A 19,850-nucleotide genomic window follows, 5' to 3' on the forward strand; every position below is an offset into this window, starting at 1 on the left:
GAACATGTAATAACATATGTTAAATATGGTTACAAACTTAAGTTTCTTATAGCTTTAGTGAGATGTAGAACATGTAATAACATATGTTAAATATGGTTACAAACTTAAGTTTCTTATAGCTTTAGTGAGATGTAGAACATGTAATAACATATGTTAAATATGGTTACAAACTTAAGTTTCTTATAGCTTTAGTGAGATGTAGAACATGTAATAACATATGTTAAATATGGTTACAAACTTAAGTTTCTTATAGCTATAGCGAGATGTAGAACATGTAATAACATATGTTAAATATGGTTACAAACTTAAGTTTCTTATAGCTATAGCGAGATGTAGAACATGTAATAACATATGTTAAATATGGTTACAAACTTAAGTTTCTTATAGCTATAGCGAGATGTAGAACATGTAATAACATATGTTAAATATGGTTACAAACTTAAGTTTCTTATAGCTATAGCGAGATGTAGAACATGTAATAACATATGTTAAATATGGTTACAAACTTAAGTTTCTTATAGCTATAGCGAGATGTAGAACATGTAATAACATATGTTAAATATGGTTACAAACTTAAGTTTCTTATAGCTATAGCGAGATGTAGAACATGTAATAACATATGTTAAATATGGTTACAAACTTAAGTTTCTTATAGCTATAGCGAGATGTAGAACATGTAATAACATATGTTAAATATGGTTACAAACTTAAGTTTCTTATAGCTATAGCGAGATGTAGAACATGTAATAACATATGTTAAATATGGTTACAAACTTAAGTTTCTTATAGCTATAGGAGATGTAGAACATGTAATAACATATGTTAAATATGGTTACAAACTTAAGTTTCTTATAGCTATAGCGAGATGTAGAACATGTAATAACATATGTTAAATATGGTTACAAACTTAAGTTTCTTATAGCTATAGCGAGATGTAGAACATGTAATAACATATGTTAAATATGGTTACAAACTTAAGTTTCTTATAGCTATAGCGAGATGTAGAACATGTAATAACATATGTTAAATATGGTTACAAACTTAAGTTTCTTATAGCTATAGCGAGATGTAGAACATGTAATAACATATGTTAAATATGGTTACAAACTTAAGTTTCTTATAGCTATAGCGAGATGTAGAACATGTAATAACATATGTAAAATATGGTTACAAACTTAAGTTTCTTATAGCTATAGTGAGATGTAGAACATGTAATAACATATGTTAAATATGGTTACAAACTTAAGTTTCTTATAGCTATAGCGAGATGTAGAACATGTACATAACATATGTTAAATATGGTTACAAACTTAAGTTTCTTATAGCTATAGCGAGATGTAGAACATGTAATAACATATGTTAAATATGGTTACAAACTTAAGTTTCTTATAGCTATAGGGAGATGTAGAACATGTAATAACATATGTTAAATATGGTTACAAACTTAAGTTTCTTATAGCTATAGCGAGATGTAGAACATGTAATAACAGTGTTATAGTAAAAGTAAAAGATATGAGTATGAAATGTATATCACGGGTAATGAGTATAAATGTATATCACAGGGTAATGAGTATAAATGTATATCACAGGGTAATGAGTATAAATGTATATCACAGGGTAATGAGTATAAATGTATATCACAGGGTAATGAGTATAAATGTATATCACAGGGTAATGAGTATAAATGTATATCACAGGGTAATGAGTATAAATGTATATCACAGGGTAATGAGTATAAATGTATATCACAGGGTAATGAGTATAAATGTATATCACAGGGTAATGAGTATAAATGTATATCACAGGGTAATGAGTATAAATGTATATCACAGGGTAATGAGTATAAATGTATATCACAGGGTAATGAGTATAAATGTATATCACAGGGTAATGAGTATAAATGTATATCACAGGGTAATGAGTATAAATGTATATCACAGGGTAATGAGTATAAATATATATCACAGGGTAATGAGTATAAATGTATATCACAGGGTAATGAGTATAAATGTATATCACAGGGTAATGAGTATAAATGTATATCACAGGGTAATGAGTCACAGGGTAATGAGTATAAATGTATATCACAGGGTAATGGAGTATATAAATGTATATATCACAGGGTAAATGTATACACAGGGTAATGAGTATAAATGTATATCACAGGGTAATGAGTATAAATGTATATCACAGGGTAATGAGTATAAATGTATATCACAGGGTAATGAGTATAAATGTATATCACAGGGTAATGAGTATAAATGTATATCACAGGGTAATGAGTATAAATGTATATCACAGGGTAATGAGTATAAATGTATATATCACAGGGTAATGAGTATAAATGTATATCACAGGGTAATGAGTATAAATGTATATCACAGGTAATGAGTAGTATAAATGTATATCACAGGGTAATGTAAGTAGTATAAATGTATATCACAGGGTAATGAGTATAAATGTATATCACAGGGTAATGAGTATAAATGTATATCACAGGGTAATGAGTATAAATGTATATCACAGGGTAATGAGTATAAATGTATATCACAGGGTAATGAGTATAAATGTATATCACAGGGTAATGAGTATAAATATATATCACAGGGTAATGAGTATAAATAAAGTATATCACAGGGTAATGAGTATAAATGTATATCACAGGGTAATGAGTATAAATGTATATCACAGGGTAATGAGTAAATGTATATCACAGGTAATGAGTATAAATCACAGGGTAATGAGTATAAATATATCACAGGGTAATGAGTATAAATGTATATCACAGGGGTAAATGATATATAAATGTATATCACAGGGTAATGAGTATAAATGTATATCACAGGGTAATGAGTATAAATGTATATCACAGGGTAATGAGTATAAATGTATATCACAGGGTAATGAGTATAAATGTATATCACAGGGTAATGAGTATAAATGTATATCACAGGGTAATGAGTATAAATGTATATCACAGGGTAATGAGTATAAATGTATATCACAGGGTAATGAGTATAAATGTATATCACAGGGTAATGAGTATAAATATATATCACAGGGTAATGAGTATAAATGTATATCACAGGGTAATGAGTATAAATGTATATCACAGGGTTATGTATAGGTGTTACATGTTAATATTGCCACAGCTCTGATCATGCGCTGTAATGGATACTTATAGCTGTGATAAGTGGCTATTACTACCGAATTGACGGAACTGTTCAATGAAATATTCATTGTGATAAATAATTCTGTGGTGGTATGTTACTTTATTTATTGATGTGGTAAATGTTTCAACCATGCCATCATGCCAAAAAACAAATTATAATGGTTAATCAATAGTTTTGTGATTAAATTCTCTATGACTGACGGAGTTAGCTCCCTTATTCCTGCTGTATGGCTGTCATATCTTTGCATGTCGTCTGACAGGCATGCAAGGCTATCTTTTTTATAAGCATGTCAGCAATTATTTAACATTATGTCTACTGCATGGAATGGCAGTCCTGTTTTTGAGGATGATGATGATGATGATTCTGTTGAAACTGTTGAAACTTGCACCTGTCTAGTTGATTCTGCTACTTTTCCTGACAAAAACCGTTAACTTTCAGATATCTTCATTGACAAGTTTGACAACCAAGTTTGTAAGTGATCTCCATGGTATATAGATATGTATTCACTTTACCTGTAATACGCTTTTTTGTGTTGGAAGACAAGGGGAGACAACTCCAATAGAATTGTGACATTTTGCTTTAACTGGATCTAGTCTGCACAAATCTATGGTTACACCCTTTTATTCACCGTGAACTCCTGTATTTAACCAGCTCATTGAAGATTACCATACACATTGTCACTTAAACTGGATCATTCCATAGTATGGACATACATACGTTAACTTTAATATCCATTTATTTATTACCAGAAATTAACTCACAAGACTATTGTTTAAAATGTGTGACAGCCTCATTAGTGTATCATGATTAGCTTCAAGATAGATCAGCCAATTCATTATAAGATCAATACATTTAAATGACCAGCCTTATATGAAATAGACAGTTTTTAATTAAGTTCTTAAACAAGTGTCATATAACTTTGAACTTCTAGCTGTTTGTTATATTATATAACTAACTTCATCATATTAACCAGTTGTTGTAAACTACCATAAGATGTATATACGTACATATGTCTATATATATAAACCTTTTTATCAGTTAAACAATAATCAAATTCATAACCATCAACTTTATACATTATCACATATAACATTCAAGTTAAACTTCATTATCAAATAATTACCAAATTAATTTCATCGTAATATTATACATGTATTAACGTTTCCATATTAACCAGAATCTCTCTTATCTGGTATCTCTAGTTTGTTTCGCCGTTAATCATATTTCTGTACAAAGAAATCAAAAACACTGCAGATGTGTGGGTATTGTTTGTCAACATCATCACCGAATAAATAAACATTGATATTGTAATTGTTGGTATAAGGATCTTTTGTTCATTAACCAGCGTATCAGGTAATCAAATGTTTATCTAATCAAAATGTGTAACCATGGTGATATAATGGAGGATATTTACATTGTAATACACATGTATAATATAAGTAATACTAACAGCATGTTCTCGAACGTGTATAAAATGGTAAATATAAATAAAATTCTGGTGTATGCCATATATTTCCTGTATTATCACTTGGAAGTTTAGGGCACTTAATGAAGTAATTTGGGTATGTTAAAAGTGAATGACTAGAGTTGAAATAAGAAATCATTTGAAATTTTCCATCAGAAGATAAATGATATATAATGTCTTGATCAGTTTTATGGTGTTTAAACTTATGTCCTTTCATGTCATAAAAGGTAGGTAAGTTTAAATTGACAGATAAACATATCATTCTAGTTAAACAGTTGGACCTAAGTAAGGGAAAGTTGCCTGCTTTGAATTTGATTTCCACAGATCCTGAAACAGCTATTTCTGCAGTTGACAAGTCTGTTCTATTTTTCAAGAAATTTATTTGAAATTTATTGAAGCTCTTACCAGTTAGCTATCTTCAACTTTTATTCTTTAAACTTTAATTTCAATAACAGTAAGTCATTCAATTGTAGTGAAATATTTGAAACATAATATATCATGTGATTGTTTGTATCTCTACAGAGTTACCATGAAGAGCTACTGAAACAGTCCCCCCGTCACAAGCTCTTCAATGAATATGCTAAGCAGCTGCTGCAGCGCCGCTCTAGCTTGAAAGGGGAGATAACCAAATGCCTGAACCATGTGAACAGCCAATGGGAAGTGGTTGAGAAGGCAGTGTCCTGTAAGGATATCTGGCAGGACAAAGAGACCATGCTAAAAGGTAATTATACAGACACAGTCATATCGCAAAGTGTTAACTTACCTGATATGTTGAAAATAGCGAAGAAGCAAAATATTGAATATGTGAATATAAAGCGATTTACAATAATTAAGAACTTTAGCTGTTCAAACATTTAATAAGCTTAAGATTCCAGCCAATGACAGCTGTGCTACTTGCAAAGTGGAGAAAAAGTCTGGTCAGCAGACTTAGTTGAGACTTTTCAAAAGACATTTACTATTACCTCTATTGATTAGAAGGGAAAATTAATTTTTCTCTCAGTGATAACTAGAAATTTTAGCTATTAGAAATATGTTTCTGTTTTGATTTTGAATGTTTTAATTTTAACAGACCTTGAGGCAGATATTGTATGTCTGAGAAGATGGCTTGATGGTATAGAGAACAGTCTTTCGACCTTTGACAAGCCTCATTTTACAGATGAGGAACTGCACAGGAAACTCCTTGAACACCAGGTACGTTCTTTCACTCTCACACAGTTGTTATACACTTGCAGTCAAAGGGAAGTAACTTAGAAATTTCAGTTTTTGTAATCCAAGGGAGATAACTCTGGAAGGATTGAGTTGTTGTGTGTAACTAACACCAATCATAGGTACTGAGTTTCTCTCTCATAAAACTAATGTCATGACGATAAATAAAAATAATATTAATTTGTTTTAATGAGATTTAGAAGTATTTTCTAGAACTTTGTTATGCAAGTGGAACTCTGGTGTTCTGTTATATTGATAGGACACTGGTGTTTAGTTTGGACTTGTGGAACTCTGGTTTTAGTTCTTCAGGTTTTCAGTTTAGACAGGTAGGATATATGTGTTTTGTTTGGATGAAAATCTTCATTCAGTTTAGACAGGTAGGATACTGGTGTTCAGTTTAAACAGGTAGAATACATAGATCAATCATTCGCTTGGTTGTACTATGACTATTAGCCATGGCCTGTTTTCCTACCTTAAAGCTTTGACATAGAACATGCCTGTACTCCATCACATACATTAAAGTAATGATTGTATATTTTAATCTCAAGTTAATTACCCTAAAGCTGTACCCGTGGTGAGACTGAACTTATAAACCTATTCAGATGAAGATCAGACCAGGGTATGCTGTAAAGTGTGTTGTCACGTCGTGGTCTGTATAGGTAGATTGATTGATGTACTCCACTCGTGCTGACAGGGAGACTGATGTGTGATGAGTTATGACGAGCCATTTTTTCTCACCTGACTCACCTGCCCAGGTGTAGTACAGGTATCAGTACATAAACACACATACCTGAGACAGGTATCTCTTCATTTTCTCTTTAAACAGCTGGTTTTGTGTATGTTTATATTTACATTGTCTCAGGGATACTATATTGATATTGTGCTGTACCTTTGTGTATACTATAGGTATATAGGTACTGTGATCGTTACCTGTATTACCTACTTCACTGATATGGATTATAACAGTATTTACCTGCATGTATCAGCTACATGAGTGTATTTCCTGATCGACACACCTATGGTTTTAGTATGAAGAATGTATATATTTTGACAAACCTGAGGATAAAAGATTGATAAGATAATCCTGGTATACATAAAATATCTGGCTATTGTTTGATCCCTTCCAGAAGACAAGATATATACACAGACTTACATTTTATACAGGTAAGTACTGAAGTATACATGTCCCTTATGTAAAATATATAAATTTATCGTAAGATTTACCTATCTATTGTTGGTGTGATCGAGAAACCTGTGATTGTACAAATGTAACGACTAGGAATTTTACCTGTAGGAGTTTTTTTTTTGTATTTATACAATTATACCATTGATATGGAAAGGATTAGTAATTGACGCCTGTTGTTCGTATGATAAAGTTAATTCACATTTACTAGTAAAGCATTATTTACATAGGTTATTATGTAGAATATATATACCAAGTGGTTTTTGACAGCCTTTGTCAAAACATACTATAATTTCATTATATTAGAATTGGTATGCAAGTTTGGAAAATAGCTTATGGGTATGGATTTAAAAAAATTTAAAAGCATATTATTTTTTACTTGAATTACCTGTTAATTCTTGTAAGTGTGAAGTTTATAAGGAAGATAAACAAATCGGTAATGTAAGAATTATAATAAGAATTTTCAAATCTTTAAAGATGCTCCTCAGCTGACAAATGGTATTTTTTCATTATCAAAAACAGGAGCACATTTTGGGAATTTTCTTCAGTTACAAAAATTACTTACTTTACACTATTATCACCATTGAAAGTTTGAGCTACTTATTCTACTTCAAGTTAAAAATATGAAAAATAATTAATTACATCCTGAAAAAATTCCATGGCACTATATTCTATATGAAATGAAGTACTGATTGCGCATGCATCAAAGGCGAAACAAATAATTTTATATTATTTTTTGTGTTAATTAGGTATATTTATACATGATTTAACACTAATTAATGTTCAAATGCTGAATATCATTTATGCTCTGTTGGCTGTGGAGCATCTTTAATCATTAAATATGATTGACAAAGGAATATTTTATCATTGTCAGGATAAGGTGCTTGATTTATTTACCTATTATATCAGATTCATTCTTCACTTTTAATTTAATGAATAAACTACCTGATAAGGTAACATTTGAAAAATATAGTTCTATAATATTTTTGTACTTAATAAAAGATTGTCTTTATGAAAGGAATAATAAAAAAATAAATGTGGAAAAAAAAAATAATGAAAAGTTACGCTATTTCTATCAAGTACATGTATAAATGAAACTTAAATTTAATTCTTGTTGTAATTTCTCTCTTGATTGATATCAATATAATATAAATGGAAATCTAATGTCATAAATGTACATTTCCTTTGAGCTTAATCTTTGCAAATCAGTTTAATTTACCATATATATTGCAGTTTGAGATTTACTGGGTTTAGGTTTCTCAATATTAGAATCCCCAGTAGGATAAATTACATAAGTTTACTCAGTGTGGCAGTCTGCTCCAGCTTATGTTTGACTTTCCATATCAGATCAATAGCAGTTCAGCTTTAATTCTGCTAAATCCATCCTACCGTCCAGTGAAAGGGAATTAGATTGATTTTATCCAACATAAAGTGACGAAAATGGCATAAATAGTAACGTGTGATTGTATTTTATAAAAAGTCGTCTTTTTCATGTGGTGATTGACAGCTGGCGTGTCAGTTGTTGAGTGTAATGAAGTGCGGAACACAAGTTTGTCAGTAAGATTAATGTAGCAGCATGTTACCTTGGTGACGTGTCACATGCAAGCTGTCAGCATCAGATTTAAGATAAAAATTTTAATTTGATAAATTCAATATTTTTTAAACTAAACAAAAAATCAATGAATCAGAGGGCTGCTTTTAGCCCATGGCAATCTTTGAGTTTGTTTTCTATCTGTTCTGAGGAAGGAAAAAACCACTACCTCTGTTTCAAAATCTAGGCTTTATGGTGAGCATGAACTAACATAAAAAATGAATATTTCTATTGAGAATCTGGACTAAAGTTTTATATTTTGCCTTGCCCATGTAATTTATTCTTCAGGTCATTTTTCGTTTGTCCATATATGTTTGCTAGGTGTCTCTATTTTGACTTATTATTTTCTACACAATTCCGAAGGACTTTGGCTTTAATATTAATGGCTTCCATAAATATCATGGCTGTTTTCTTTGGAGTACAATAATGTTTCTGAGAGAACAAGCCGGATACATAATCCCTGGAAGACTGTGTCTATAAAAGCATCTATATCTAAGGGAAAGGATTTTGCTTCTTTCTTTGGAGATTGTAGGAGAAAAAAACCAGGAATCTCGGAACAAATTAAACCGATTATATTAATGCTCAATAGATTTGAGATCAACTTCTGGGACAGGAAACATGGTTTCAAATCAACCTGTCTCTGTATAATAGAATAAATGTTTCTTTTTATGGTCATAATATGAAACTATCTTGCAGTTAAAATGGATGATATTTCATTCATGGCTTTTATATTTAAATGTAAAACATGTATAGATCAATGACATTACCGTTCCCATAACGATCGCCTTGTACCAGAGAAAAGATATCATTCACACAAGTTTGAAGACATTGTGGGTGAAGTTTGACAACAGTGGATGCCAGAGACTGCTTTGTAATCTAATTCTCATAATGTAATAAGGCTCTTGCTTCTCATCAACATGTGATGAAATTAGGCCAGAGCCGAGCTGTCACACTGTCTTGGAGGACTGAAGTCTGCTACAGGACCACTGATCGTTAATCTCCTTGTCAGTGTCCCAACAAGGAATGACTTCACACTGTATAGCTATTTATTAATATGGATCACACTTTTCCCAATTTCAACTAAAGCAATAAAGATATATTTTCGCAATGTTAATTTTTTGCGATCTACTAAGCGTTTATTTGATTCAACCATTTGTCTGTATTTTGTGGATCAAATTTTCACGTTTAAAGCAATGTCCCACGAAATCATGGTTACACGACTGTAATCCCCATGAAGATTCTGTTGCTCGTCCTTGTACTTTTAACAATGTCCTAAATTCAGACCTATCACCAGGACAGAGTTTCTTAAAGTTTAATTATCAGATGCTGTCCTGAGATTTAGTCTCCGCTTTAAAAAGTTCAGTTGTGTTGATAGATGTATTAAAGTTCTTATTTAAACTTTGAAATAGCATATGAATTTTGAAATTCGTCATTAGTCCTGAACATGAAAAAAATCCCTACCTTGGTATCATAGGAAAGTATTACCTATGTGTCAGATTAAAGGGACTTCAAAACCTATTGGTATATTTAGATCAGTTTTCTTTGTTTTTTCTAAGAAATGTAGTAGAATGGTATCTAAGAAGTTAAAAGTATAAATATTGATGAAATGCTTGGTCGAGAAAGACAGTGAAACATGAAAAGTCATGATGATATTGACTAAAGAAAAAGATTTCTTTATGTGAAGTAAGATACTTAAAAGTTTAGATAAGTATATGGGTTTGATATCACTTGATAAGTGAGTGGGCCGTAATGGAACAGACATGCTAATCAGCTCGTGTGGCAGACAGTCCAGTTAAGTAAGTGTATAATTACAAAATGGCTCTGATCCTGTTAGCCAAGCAGAGAATAAATCTAGATTATTTCTGGTGTTCCCTAGAGCATTAACAAACATTTGTGTACCAACTTAACATAATGTTTTGTGAATTATTGTCATTTCATTACAAATGATTTGCTTATGTGCCTGAGAATTTAATAGATAAAATTGAAAGGCATTTTTGTCCTATTTATTTTTGCTGGAAATTTTATAGATAAAAATGAGAGACATTTTTGTCTAGCTAGGATCAAAATAGTTCAAGAGCTATGAGGCATGCAGTAATTTTTCACATCATTAATATTTCACTTATTCCAAAAATAATCTTCAGGACAACGTGGTTGTCATAAGCTTGTTAAACTTGTAATTGACTCAGATGTCTCTTCAAACATTCATGACAAATCTCGATTTTTGCTGCTTCATTTGTAATTTTGCTCGGTAGTTAATTCACATCTAAGCCAATGGGAATATTAATGCTATTTGTCTCATATTTGTAACTATTTTAAGCTAGTTCTTGCAATATATAAATGTATCCTTTATATGTATGGTTGTAACCTATTGCAAGCGCCCGCTGCTTCCTACAGAAAAATCAATAGGCATAGATTGCTTCATGGCATGCCTGGAGAGAAAGAGAGAGAGTGAAAAAACTGCTCGCCGAGTGATCGACCAATCGGATGTACTGGTGCAAAAGGCTTCTGATGAAATTTGTTGCATTTGCTGTGAAAAACCTCAGGGAGAAACATCATGTTTGAAAAATTCTTTCACTTTATTTTAAAATGATCATTTATTATTTTGTGTTTTTATTCGTGAATGGATTTATTTAAGGCCTTCCATTTTTGTTGGTGAATTTGTGTTGTGATCTTAACATGTTACTGACCGGAATAGCTATGATACAAAGTCTTCATTAATTGGAACGGTGGGCAGCCACAGTCCCATGATTACTTTGGCCAAGCTTCGTTAGGGATTGGTGTGAAATTTCATTTTCATGGATAATTGATGAAAAGCATTCCCTGTCAATGTTCCTGGCCTTGTAAGTATGAAATCTTAATGTTATTTAATTAGCTACAGAAATGTGTTTTATGGAAGTTTTTAGAATTGAGGGTCATTTTAAGTTGATTCTAGGTGTTTCCAGGTTCTTATCACAACTTTGTACATGTGAAAAGTGAAAAATAAAAATAAGATTAATTTATGACAGTGGAACATGCAAAATTATGCAATTGACTTTAGAAGATGTAGATTCAAATACACTCAACTAAAATACTTGGAAAGCTCAGTTTTACCATCGTGCCACAGACTGTGAGTTTGAAAAAGGTTTTGAATGTGTATGCAAACATCTTTTTTCGCCAGAAGATATAGACATGTACCGTATATATGTACATGTAAATGTCATTTTCTGGAAAAGATGCAGCTACATAAGTCATGCCATACATGGGTGGTCTATCAAGTCTGGACAGTAATGGCCTAACTAAGCCACTTGATGTGTGGTCACTTTCAAATGATTGTCAATATGACAAGATGAAAGACATGGTCATCTCCAGAAGAGTGACCGTCTCTTTATAGCTAAGTGATACAGGGGAGATGAAACAGAAAATGATTATCTAGCTCCTGGCATAGGTATTGGCTAGCTTTCCCGATGATGATGTTCCTGTTTAAAATGTCCTTGATCTGTACATGGTGATAACATTACATCTATCCATATCAGACGTACATGCCTTATAGAGTAATGTGCCCCTGAAGGCATCTATATCTACATAACAGCTGTATGTATGTGATGATCAGCTCGTGTGTTCGAGTACATGCTTCTATTAATGATATATAGGGCCTCAGGTAATATACCATGTTTTCATTTGTTAAAATACACATCGGGATATGCAACACGAGGCCGTTACGAATTGTTGATAAATGGGCGGGGTAAACGTTCAAACATTAACGCCAAATATGGAACGCTTATGTAGAATCTATAGGTAGATACGCATTGGTTATGCTCCATTTAGTATGCGTCTATTTTCTGTATTTATTACACTTCACTTGTCAAGCTTTAGGGCTTTCAGTTCTCTTATATACAGCTTGTACAGACTAGGTATAAAACCATGTTTTAGTTGTCGTAGTGACCGGATATTTATATCACTTTTTCTGAACAGAGCCTTCACATTTAAGGTATGTTTTAATTTAAATTTATTTTAAGTGTTAAAGAAGGTTTGTAGGACGTGTAGTTAATCAGGCGGTGTGTATTTTGCCACGTTAGTAAACTGGTGTAAGCCCGGTGGCGATCATGTGTGTGTAACAGCAGTGTTGTTTATTAAAAGTCTTATCTTGTCGTAACTCTTCAGTCATGGACTGTTGATATTGTTATTGGGGAGCAGTGATCTTATGTCATCAACACTATCAAAATATGTCTGATGATTCCACACTTCAGACATGTGGAGTAATTGTTTATCTGTAAACAAAAGTTTTATTTCTTTAGTTGTTCTTGTGTTGGTAACATGTGGAGTAATTGTTTATATGTAAACAAAAAATTTATTTCTTTAGTTATACTTGTGTTGGTGTGACATGTTTCAGTTTACTCGGAGGTTTTTGTTAGTATAAAATGTTTGTGTTTGTGTTTAAATATTTGTGGTAGCTGTCTATGTAAGCCCCAGATATTTGTATGTCGCCTATGTATTACCCGCCGTAATCTTTATAATCACTCTTAAATTGAGACATTTCAGAAAACTGGTTTTATGGAGATCTTAAGGAATTTGTGTTACGTTTAAAGTGTTAAAATTGTAAATACTTAATTGGTTAAAGCTGACGAGAGTAAGTGGTGTATTTATATATACACAACACCTAGATGAAAGGTAATACATATGTAAGTTTCAAATAACACAATGACAGGCTATATAATATTTTGTCACAACTTAAGAAGTTACGACAGGAGTTATTATGAGACTGTTACCTTGTAATGTAATCCTATGTCATTGTGATAAACAACTAGATCTGGGTATGATTTCACTGGAGTTATAGAATACAATTATTACAACTGTAGTTTCATCGTATTACCATAAGCCCTCCACATATATGGGTGCAGGTTCGAATCCCATGTGATGTATTTGTCAGGTACTGATCGCTGGTTGGTAGTTTTCCTATAGATACTCTAGCTTTTCTTTGGGTTCATGTTTAGTTACGATAAAGAATTATTCCCAACTGTGAAAAAACCTCAAAAAGTTGAGTTGTTTTATTATTCCTTAATGTTTCATGGTAAATTTGTACTTTGGGGACAATGCTAAAAGTACAGCCCTTAGAAGACAATTAAGTGGTGGGTAACTCTTTGGGAAGGTTGTAAAAACAAGGGTAATATTAGTGCCATCACCATTGGTCCGAGGGACACTGGACACCATGGTCATGTCGGTCATGTTTTGGACATACATTTACCAGATCTACACAATACCAGAGATTTATGGGGATGATAAAACAAAGATTGTCCTCGTTGGTCATCTCTGGTTCTCAGGGGCCAGGTCATACCTACTGGATATTCCTCTATCCATCGGTCAGCTGTTGGATTGATTTAGTGGTCATCTGGTGGTAATCGTACATATAGGACATGACAGGTTATGATCACTATGTATGGGTGGAATTGAATTATTAATGACTAGTGGTCATTTGTATGTTGTCATGTCCGTCCCACGAGTCTACAAATAGCATTATTCTGCTGTAAGTTTATGTTTGTGGTCTTGCAATGATCGTCAATATGTACTTACCAAATGTGTCGGCAATGTGTTCAGAATGGTACGCATATATATATATATATACATATGCCCGATGTCAAGTAGGCCAGAGCTAGAGGTAGTAGTAAAGGATTATATTTTAATATTATTTAATGAACAGTTATTAGTTTAATGATATATCTCGGTATTATGGATTGATTTCTTTGAAAATGATCATAGGTATTTTGGAGAAATAATAGCAGCTGAATTAAACCTCATTACATTCATTAGAAGGGGATAGGGTTATTATGGTATACTGTTAACTTCAAGTTGTCTTAGTTTTCCAGATTTGTGTAAAGTTTGATCTGGATCAGCAATTTACTTCAAATTAAATAGGGATTTACAATGTATATGAGTTTGACTTTACAATAAACAAGGTTTTAGCTGGGCATTAAAAAATTCAGACGATCAATATTGTTCAATAATATTGTGTAATAACATTATTGTAAAAATGTTTGGAAAATAAGCACAAACATAAATTATGTTTACACATAAAGAAAAGTATTTCAAAGGGTTGAAATTTATCTATAGAATAACATTTCCATACATCATAATCCATTGAAAAGAATTTCGTTTAAGGAACAAATCGGCTTAATGGAGAATTCACGAAGTCTGACCATCAATGGTTACATTACCAAGCAGAAATAGTAACGAACACAAAATTCTATTGATCCTCTCCGTAAAGTACTGTGCCATTACAACCACTTAAAACTTTGACATTATCAATCGATATCATCCCTCGGATCTTAACGGGGACAAGGTCGCAAAATAAAACCCATTCCCCGCTGATCCGCCAGGTTATCTTCGCATCTCATCGCGATCGCTTTCTTTGTCAATGTTTCTATTTTAAATTTGAGAAATAAATCTGCGGTTCCATTAGGTATAGATTAAGATTACCTACCGGGTCGAGGACGATCGGACTACATTTGGGTCGCTTTTCATGTCATTGTGTACCAGTGTTCGTCGAGATACGGAATAGTTGGATGGATTTAGATAAACATTGCATTGTCACTTTATATTTTACACTTGAACACATTTTCAAAATACAACAAAGGATTTGTTGGCATAACAAAAATGTAGAATAAAAGATCTTAAAAGAGAAATAAAAATTTGTTTTGTAAACAGTGTCTCAAGGATACATAGAAAATTGAGAGACAATAATTGATAGGTAGAACAGGAATGAAATGTTTAAAAACAAGCATTTATCAGAAAATGAAGTAATTATGTACAAATGTACAGAATATTGACACAAGAAAGAGAAAATGAGACAAATGTTAAGAGTCAAAATGTTATATATAACAGATATTGATTGTGGGTATTTTTAGCTGGTTGCTGAAAGGTCTACATACAACGAAGCATGTCTGAATTGCCAGCCTCATGTCACTTTATCAGTACAAATTGCCTACTCAGTAATTTGCATGTTTGACAAGGTTTACATAGAACTGTTTGTCATGACAGCGAGGTTTGAATCACTACCCGTCCATCACGGAGAATATTTACATCAGGGAATAGATATCGTGTATAAACACTCATGGACAAAGTTTGGTAAGCTATATACGATTGTACCGAGATGAACTGCGCCAATCACGATATCGTCATTGGATACTGTGATTATATTTCCGTCGGAGGGTGGTAAATTGGAAGTTGCAGGTGAATAAACTACCGGGGTATATTAAAACTGGTTGACCAGTTTTATTTCTTTCATGGCGTCAGTGTTAATATCATATGTGATGTTTTTTCACCCATGCAGTATTGTTTTTTCTGATCTCATCAACTCAGCTCAGTATTTGTATTTATAGGAATTAATATTTAATAGAACTGTTTATCTGGTTCTGTAGTTTTGGTCTATAACAGTATAGTAAATACTTTGATTTGACTTTCAAACTATTTAAGATATTGGTATATATGGTATTATGGTAAATTTTCAGTTTGAATTTCTCATCTTTGAAAATTTTCTGTAAAAGCTTTTAAGTGACAGGTAAAGGAATTCTGGGTAAAGGAATTCTGGGTGGTCGGATAGTACAATGATACAATACTCGCCTTTCACCTTGGTGGCCAGGCTTTGTTTCCACAAATGGACTTGAATTGTATGGGATTACGTGCTCAACACAATTAGTTTTCTTTCTAGTCTGGTGTTCTAGTGTTTTTCAACATGTAATTCAGCATCAGCCTCCACATACTAAAGAGTGTACATTGATATATTGTTTTGAAATTGTTGTTCTAAGACAAAAACTATGTATTATATTTCCTTCATCCAGAGACCAACAACAGATAGTGACAGAGGGCTGTACTTTATCTTCAGAGGCTCCATTATAAATTTTTAGATATTCGTTTCATGCCTTATTTGGTAATGCTGGTTCGTCAATTGCTGTCTTGCACAATTTATATTATAGTGAAAAGCCACCGGTACTTTAGACCATAAAATTGCAGTCTTAATCCCTTAGGAATACAACTGAATATTCTATCGCATTTGAAAGTCTCTTTCATCCTGATAAAAGCATTATACCACGAAGTTTGCACACCTGATTAGGCAGGCGGCATGCCCTATTGAGTACAGTTATGATTTTCACACAATTTCAATATTTGTAAGCGTAACTTTAAGGGCATGTGGCCGTTAAAACACTGGGCCTATCTCTGAACACCCTAGAGGCACAGAGATGTGGGAAGAACAGAGTTAATTACACATCATAGACCAATAAAAAGGTCAGTTTGTGTATAAACCGTTAAACGTCCAAGGTACTGGACAGGACTATATTGCCTGTGGACAAACTAATCTGGACATCGTCCATAATCTGTCGTGTAGGGTGAATGGTCAGAGCGACGTGTAGGTAGTCCACTGTAGACATCGATCAGTAAATTTGGCATAAATGACAGAAATATTTGATTGTGTAATGTTAAACTATATGATCGACTATAGAGCAAAGGTACAAGTGTATTGGTCACCTGTCTATATTGGTTGGTCACACCTGAGTCTGTTCGTTAGTCACACTGTATCACTTCATCTCACCTGTGTGTGACAATTTTGTCGAATCAAAACTGTACATACACACCTGGATGTTTGGTCAGTCGAGGATGTGGATCAGAGTGGACAGGCCAAAGTTCTGCTGGTCACTCTGAACCTACGAGTTTGTGTGTTGACTAGGACTTGAAAGGATTTACTAAAATATTGATATTACAGCGACCTTCTGAAGTCCCCTTGTAAGTAAATGTTAATGTAAGTCAATACGTTAAAGTGTGCAAGTACAATATAGGTGAAAGTTAATATTATACCAGGTGTCAAGTACTCAAATATACTTATAAAAAAAAATATTTCTTAAAGGGAATTTGATGACCTTCAGTCAATATGTGCAGTATGTATGATTGTTAACTTTGTGGGTCTCGATGACTTTCAGAGATTGTCAAGTATACTAAAGCCGTGTTTAATTAATCAAATTCTATATTAGGGTGTTCTGCTATGAATAGTTTATGTAGTGCTGTTAGCCCAAGGTTCCTTCAAGAATATGGTATTTATATGGACAATAATGTAAAGTTAGAGCTCTATTTTAATAATGACTCATGGGATTTGATTTCATAATGAACTCACTTTTATTTCTGTTTAATTAAATTATATAATTTAGTGTTCATGAACATCATTTTGATAGCTGGCTCCCTATACATTCTTACGTAATATTGAATGGCATTTTCCTATTTCATTAAATGTATTGTAATTAACACTTGTGTAATCTGGAAACCTGGCTATACCAGCCAAATATGCTGATGCCTCCAACATCCATTTTAGACAAATTACTCTGTATTTTCATAAAAAAAAAGGTTTTCAGTGCTAGGTGACAACCTGTTTTGTGAGATCAATTTATCCCGTCTGTTTCTGATCGATAATCGTGTATTGACATGGATCAATAAAAAAGTGGTGTTAATTCCGGACAGATTTAAGAGATTGCTCAGTGGGAATAAGTCCATGTTTTGTTACCGTGGAGATGACCATTGTTGACTAGGTAACCTTATTCAGAACATACCACTTCTATTTTCTCCGGATTTTAACTCCCAAAGCTGATTTCTGATTGGACAGGAAATTATAGCGATTTGGACTTTGTGTTTTGTTTGATGATTCGGCTGTCTGTCGTAGCTGTGTATCGTGGCGTTGTGCCAGAGCCAGAGTTTAATTACGATCTGTAACATTGTCAACAGGTGATAATCTGATAATGCCTTTTGATCACATGGAGATATCACTGTCCAATCAAAACCATTGTCACTTTCATTGGCACCCTGCGGTCAGCCACCCTCGTAATGAATTTATATAGTCTCAGAATCAATTGCACGTAGGGTCGTGACCTTTGATTTTACAACTGATACATGATTGGTTTCAGTTGATATTGGCAATATTTTGCAGAATATTTAACTTTATGGATTTTTACTGATGGATGATTAATTTTATATTCATGCAACTTCCAATAATCATGTATTCAGAACAAGTTTTCTGGTTGGGTTTCTGTAATTGAATACATTAACAGAATATCATTATTTCTTCATTTTTGAAATTCAAAAAAACTTTCTTGAGTGTCATAATAAAGTGAAGATTTTATCTTTATGCTGTGTACGAGAATGCCATGGAAATGACTTTATTTTCTGAATATTTAGTTAATGATTTACCGTTCAATAGTAAAATGTTAGAAATATGAAGTGTGCGTTGTAGCTTAACTTTAAATTTATCTTACCTTGAATAATCAAAATTACATTCAAACTGCCATACTGAAGAAAATGTATACACATTTAGTAGCAATTTTGTAATTTGTGGTCTTAAAGTGAATGAGAAAAAAATGTTTCATTTTAAAACTTTTGAACCGTTTCCACCCAAATAAAGTGGCTTGATAAAAGGAATTGAATGGTTCTTGGCAGTAATTGGGGTTGGTGTACATTAAATGTCGATGCTAAGGTATTGATATGTTTACCTATAAAAACCTATCAGATGGAAATTAACAGAACCAAACCTTTTTAGATCCCGCTCATCAATAACCAGCTACTATACTCGAGACAGACATTTAGAGGTCAAGCTTTTACTGTTAAATTCTCTCAAAAATTAATACATATATTACAGCCTTTCGTCTGAATAGGGAACATAGAAAATTGGTTTAAGTGTGGGTGGAGCTGGCCCAAACCAGATCTATTTATCAAGAAACAGCATTCACGGCAGTATAATCTAGATTACACTGTCTTTGGTGGGGATCATGATAACATTATTGGAGAATTTACTTTAAAAATCGTAAATCCTGACAGTAAGTGTCTCGGGGATTATTGTAAATGAGCGTTTCCCTGGAACTTTCACATAAAGGAAAATTTGGGTCCATATTAGATTGATCAACTGTCCTTTGTAACAGTTTCTGGTGAATATATCAACCCATCAAAGTATAGATATATATTTTTTTGTGCAGGATTATGATAAATCTCAATAAACTTTGATTACATTTTTCTAAATTTTTGAAAACACTTGTCTTTCTGGGTAATCTTAATATGTTACAATATTTTAGTTTTTCTTGTATCAGTGAATTGAACTAGAAAAATTCAATTTATTGATGGAAGAAAATAAAAAAAAAATAAAGAATTATAATAAGGAGTCTTGGTGGCAAAATTGTTGAAATGTCCTTACATATTACCACAAGCCTTACAACTGGGTCACGAGTTCGA

General features: G+C 32.6%; 1 protein-coding gene across 3 annotated transcripts in view; it reads left to right on the plus strand.

Annotated features, from left to right (window-relative positions):
* LOC138318138 (uncharacterized) overlaps positions 1-19,850 on the plus strand; it is a 93,762-nt gene that overhangs the window by 40,481 nt on the left and 33,431 nt on the right. For 2 of the 3 annotated variants that reach the window (XM_069260264.1, XM_069260263.1), the window contains 3 exons: positions 3,612-3,644; positions 5,161-5,359; positions 5,708-5,829. In XM_069260264.1, the coding sequence (XP_069116365.1) occupies positions 3,612-3,644; positions 5,161-5,359; positions 5,708-5,829 (354 nt within the window). The remainder of the gene's footprint in view (positions 1-3,611; positions 3,645-5,160; positions 5,360-5,707; positions 5,830-19,850) is intronic. The other variant, XM_069260265.1, reaches the window with a different exon arrangement.

The sequence above is a fragment of the Argopecten irradians genome, chromosome 3 (assembly GCF_041381155.1).
Source record: "Argopecten irradians isolate NY chromosome 3, Ai_NY, whole genome shotgun sequence".
NCBI lineage: Eukaryota > Metazoa > Mollusca > Bivalvia > Pectinida > Pectinidae > Argopecten > Argopecten irradians.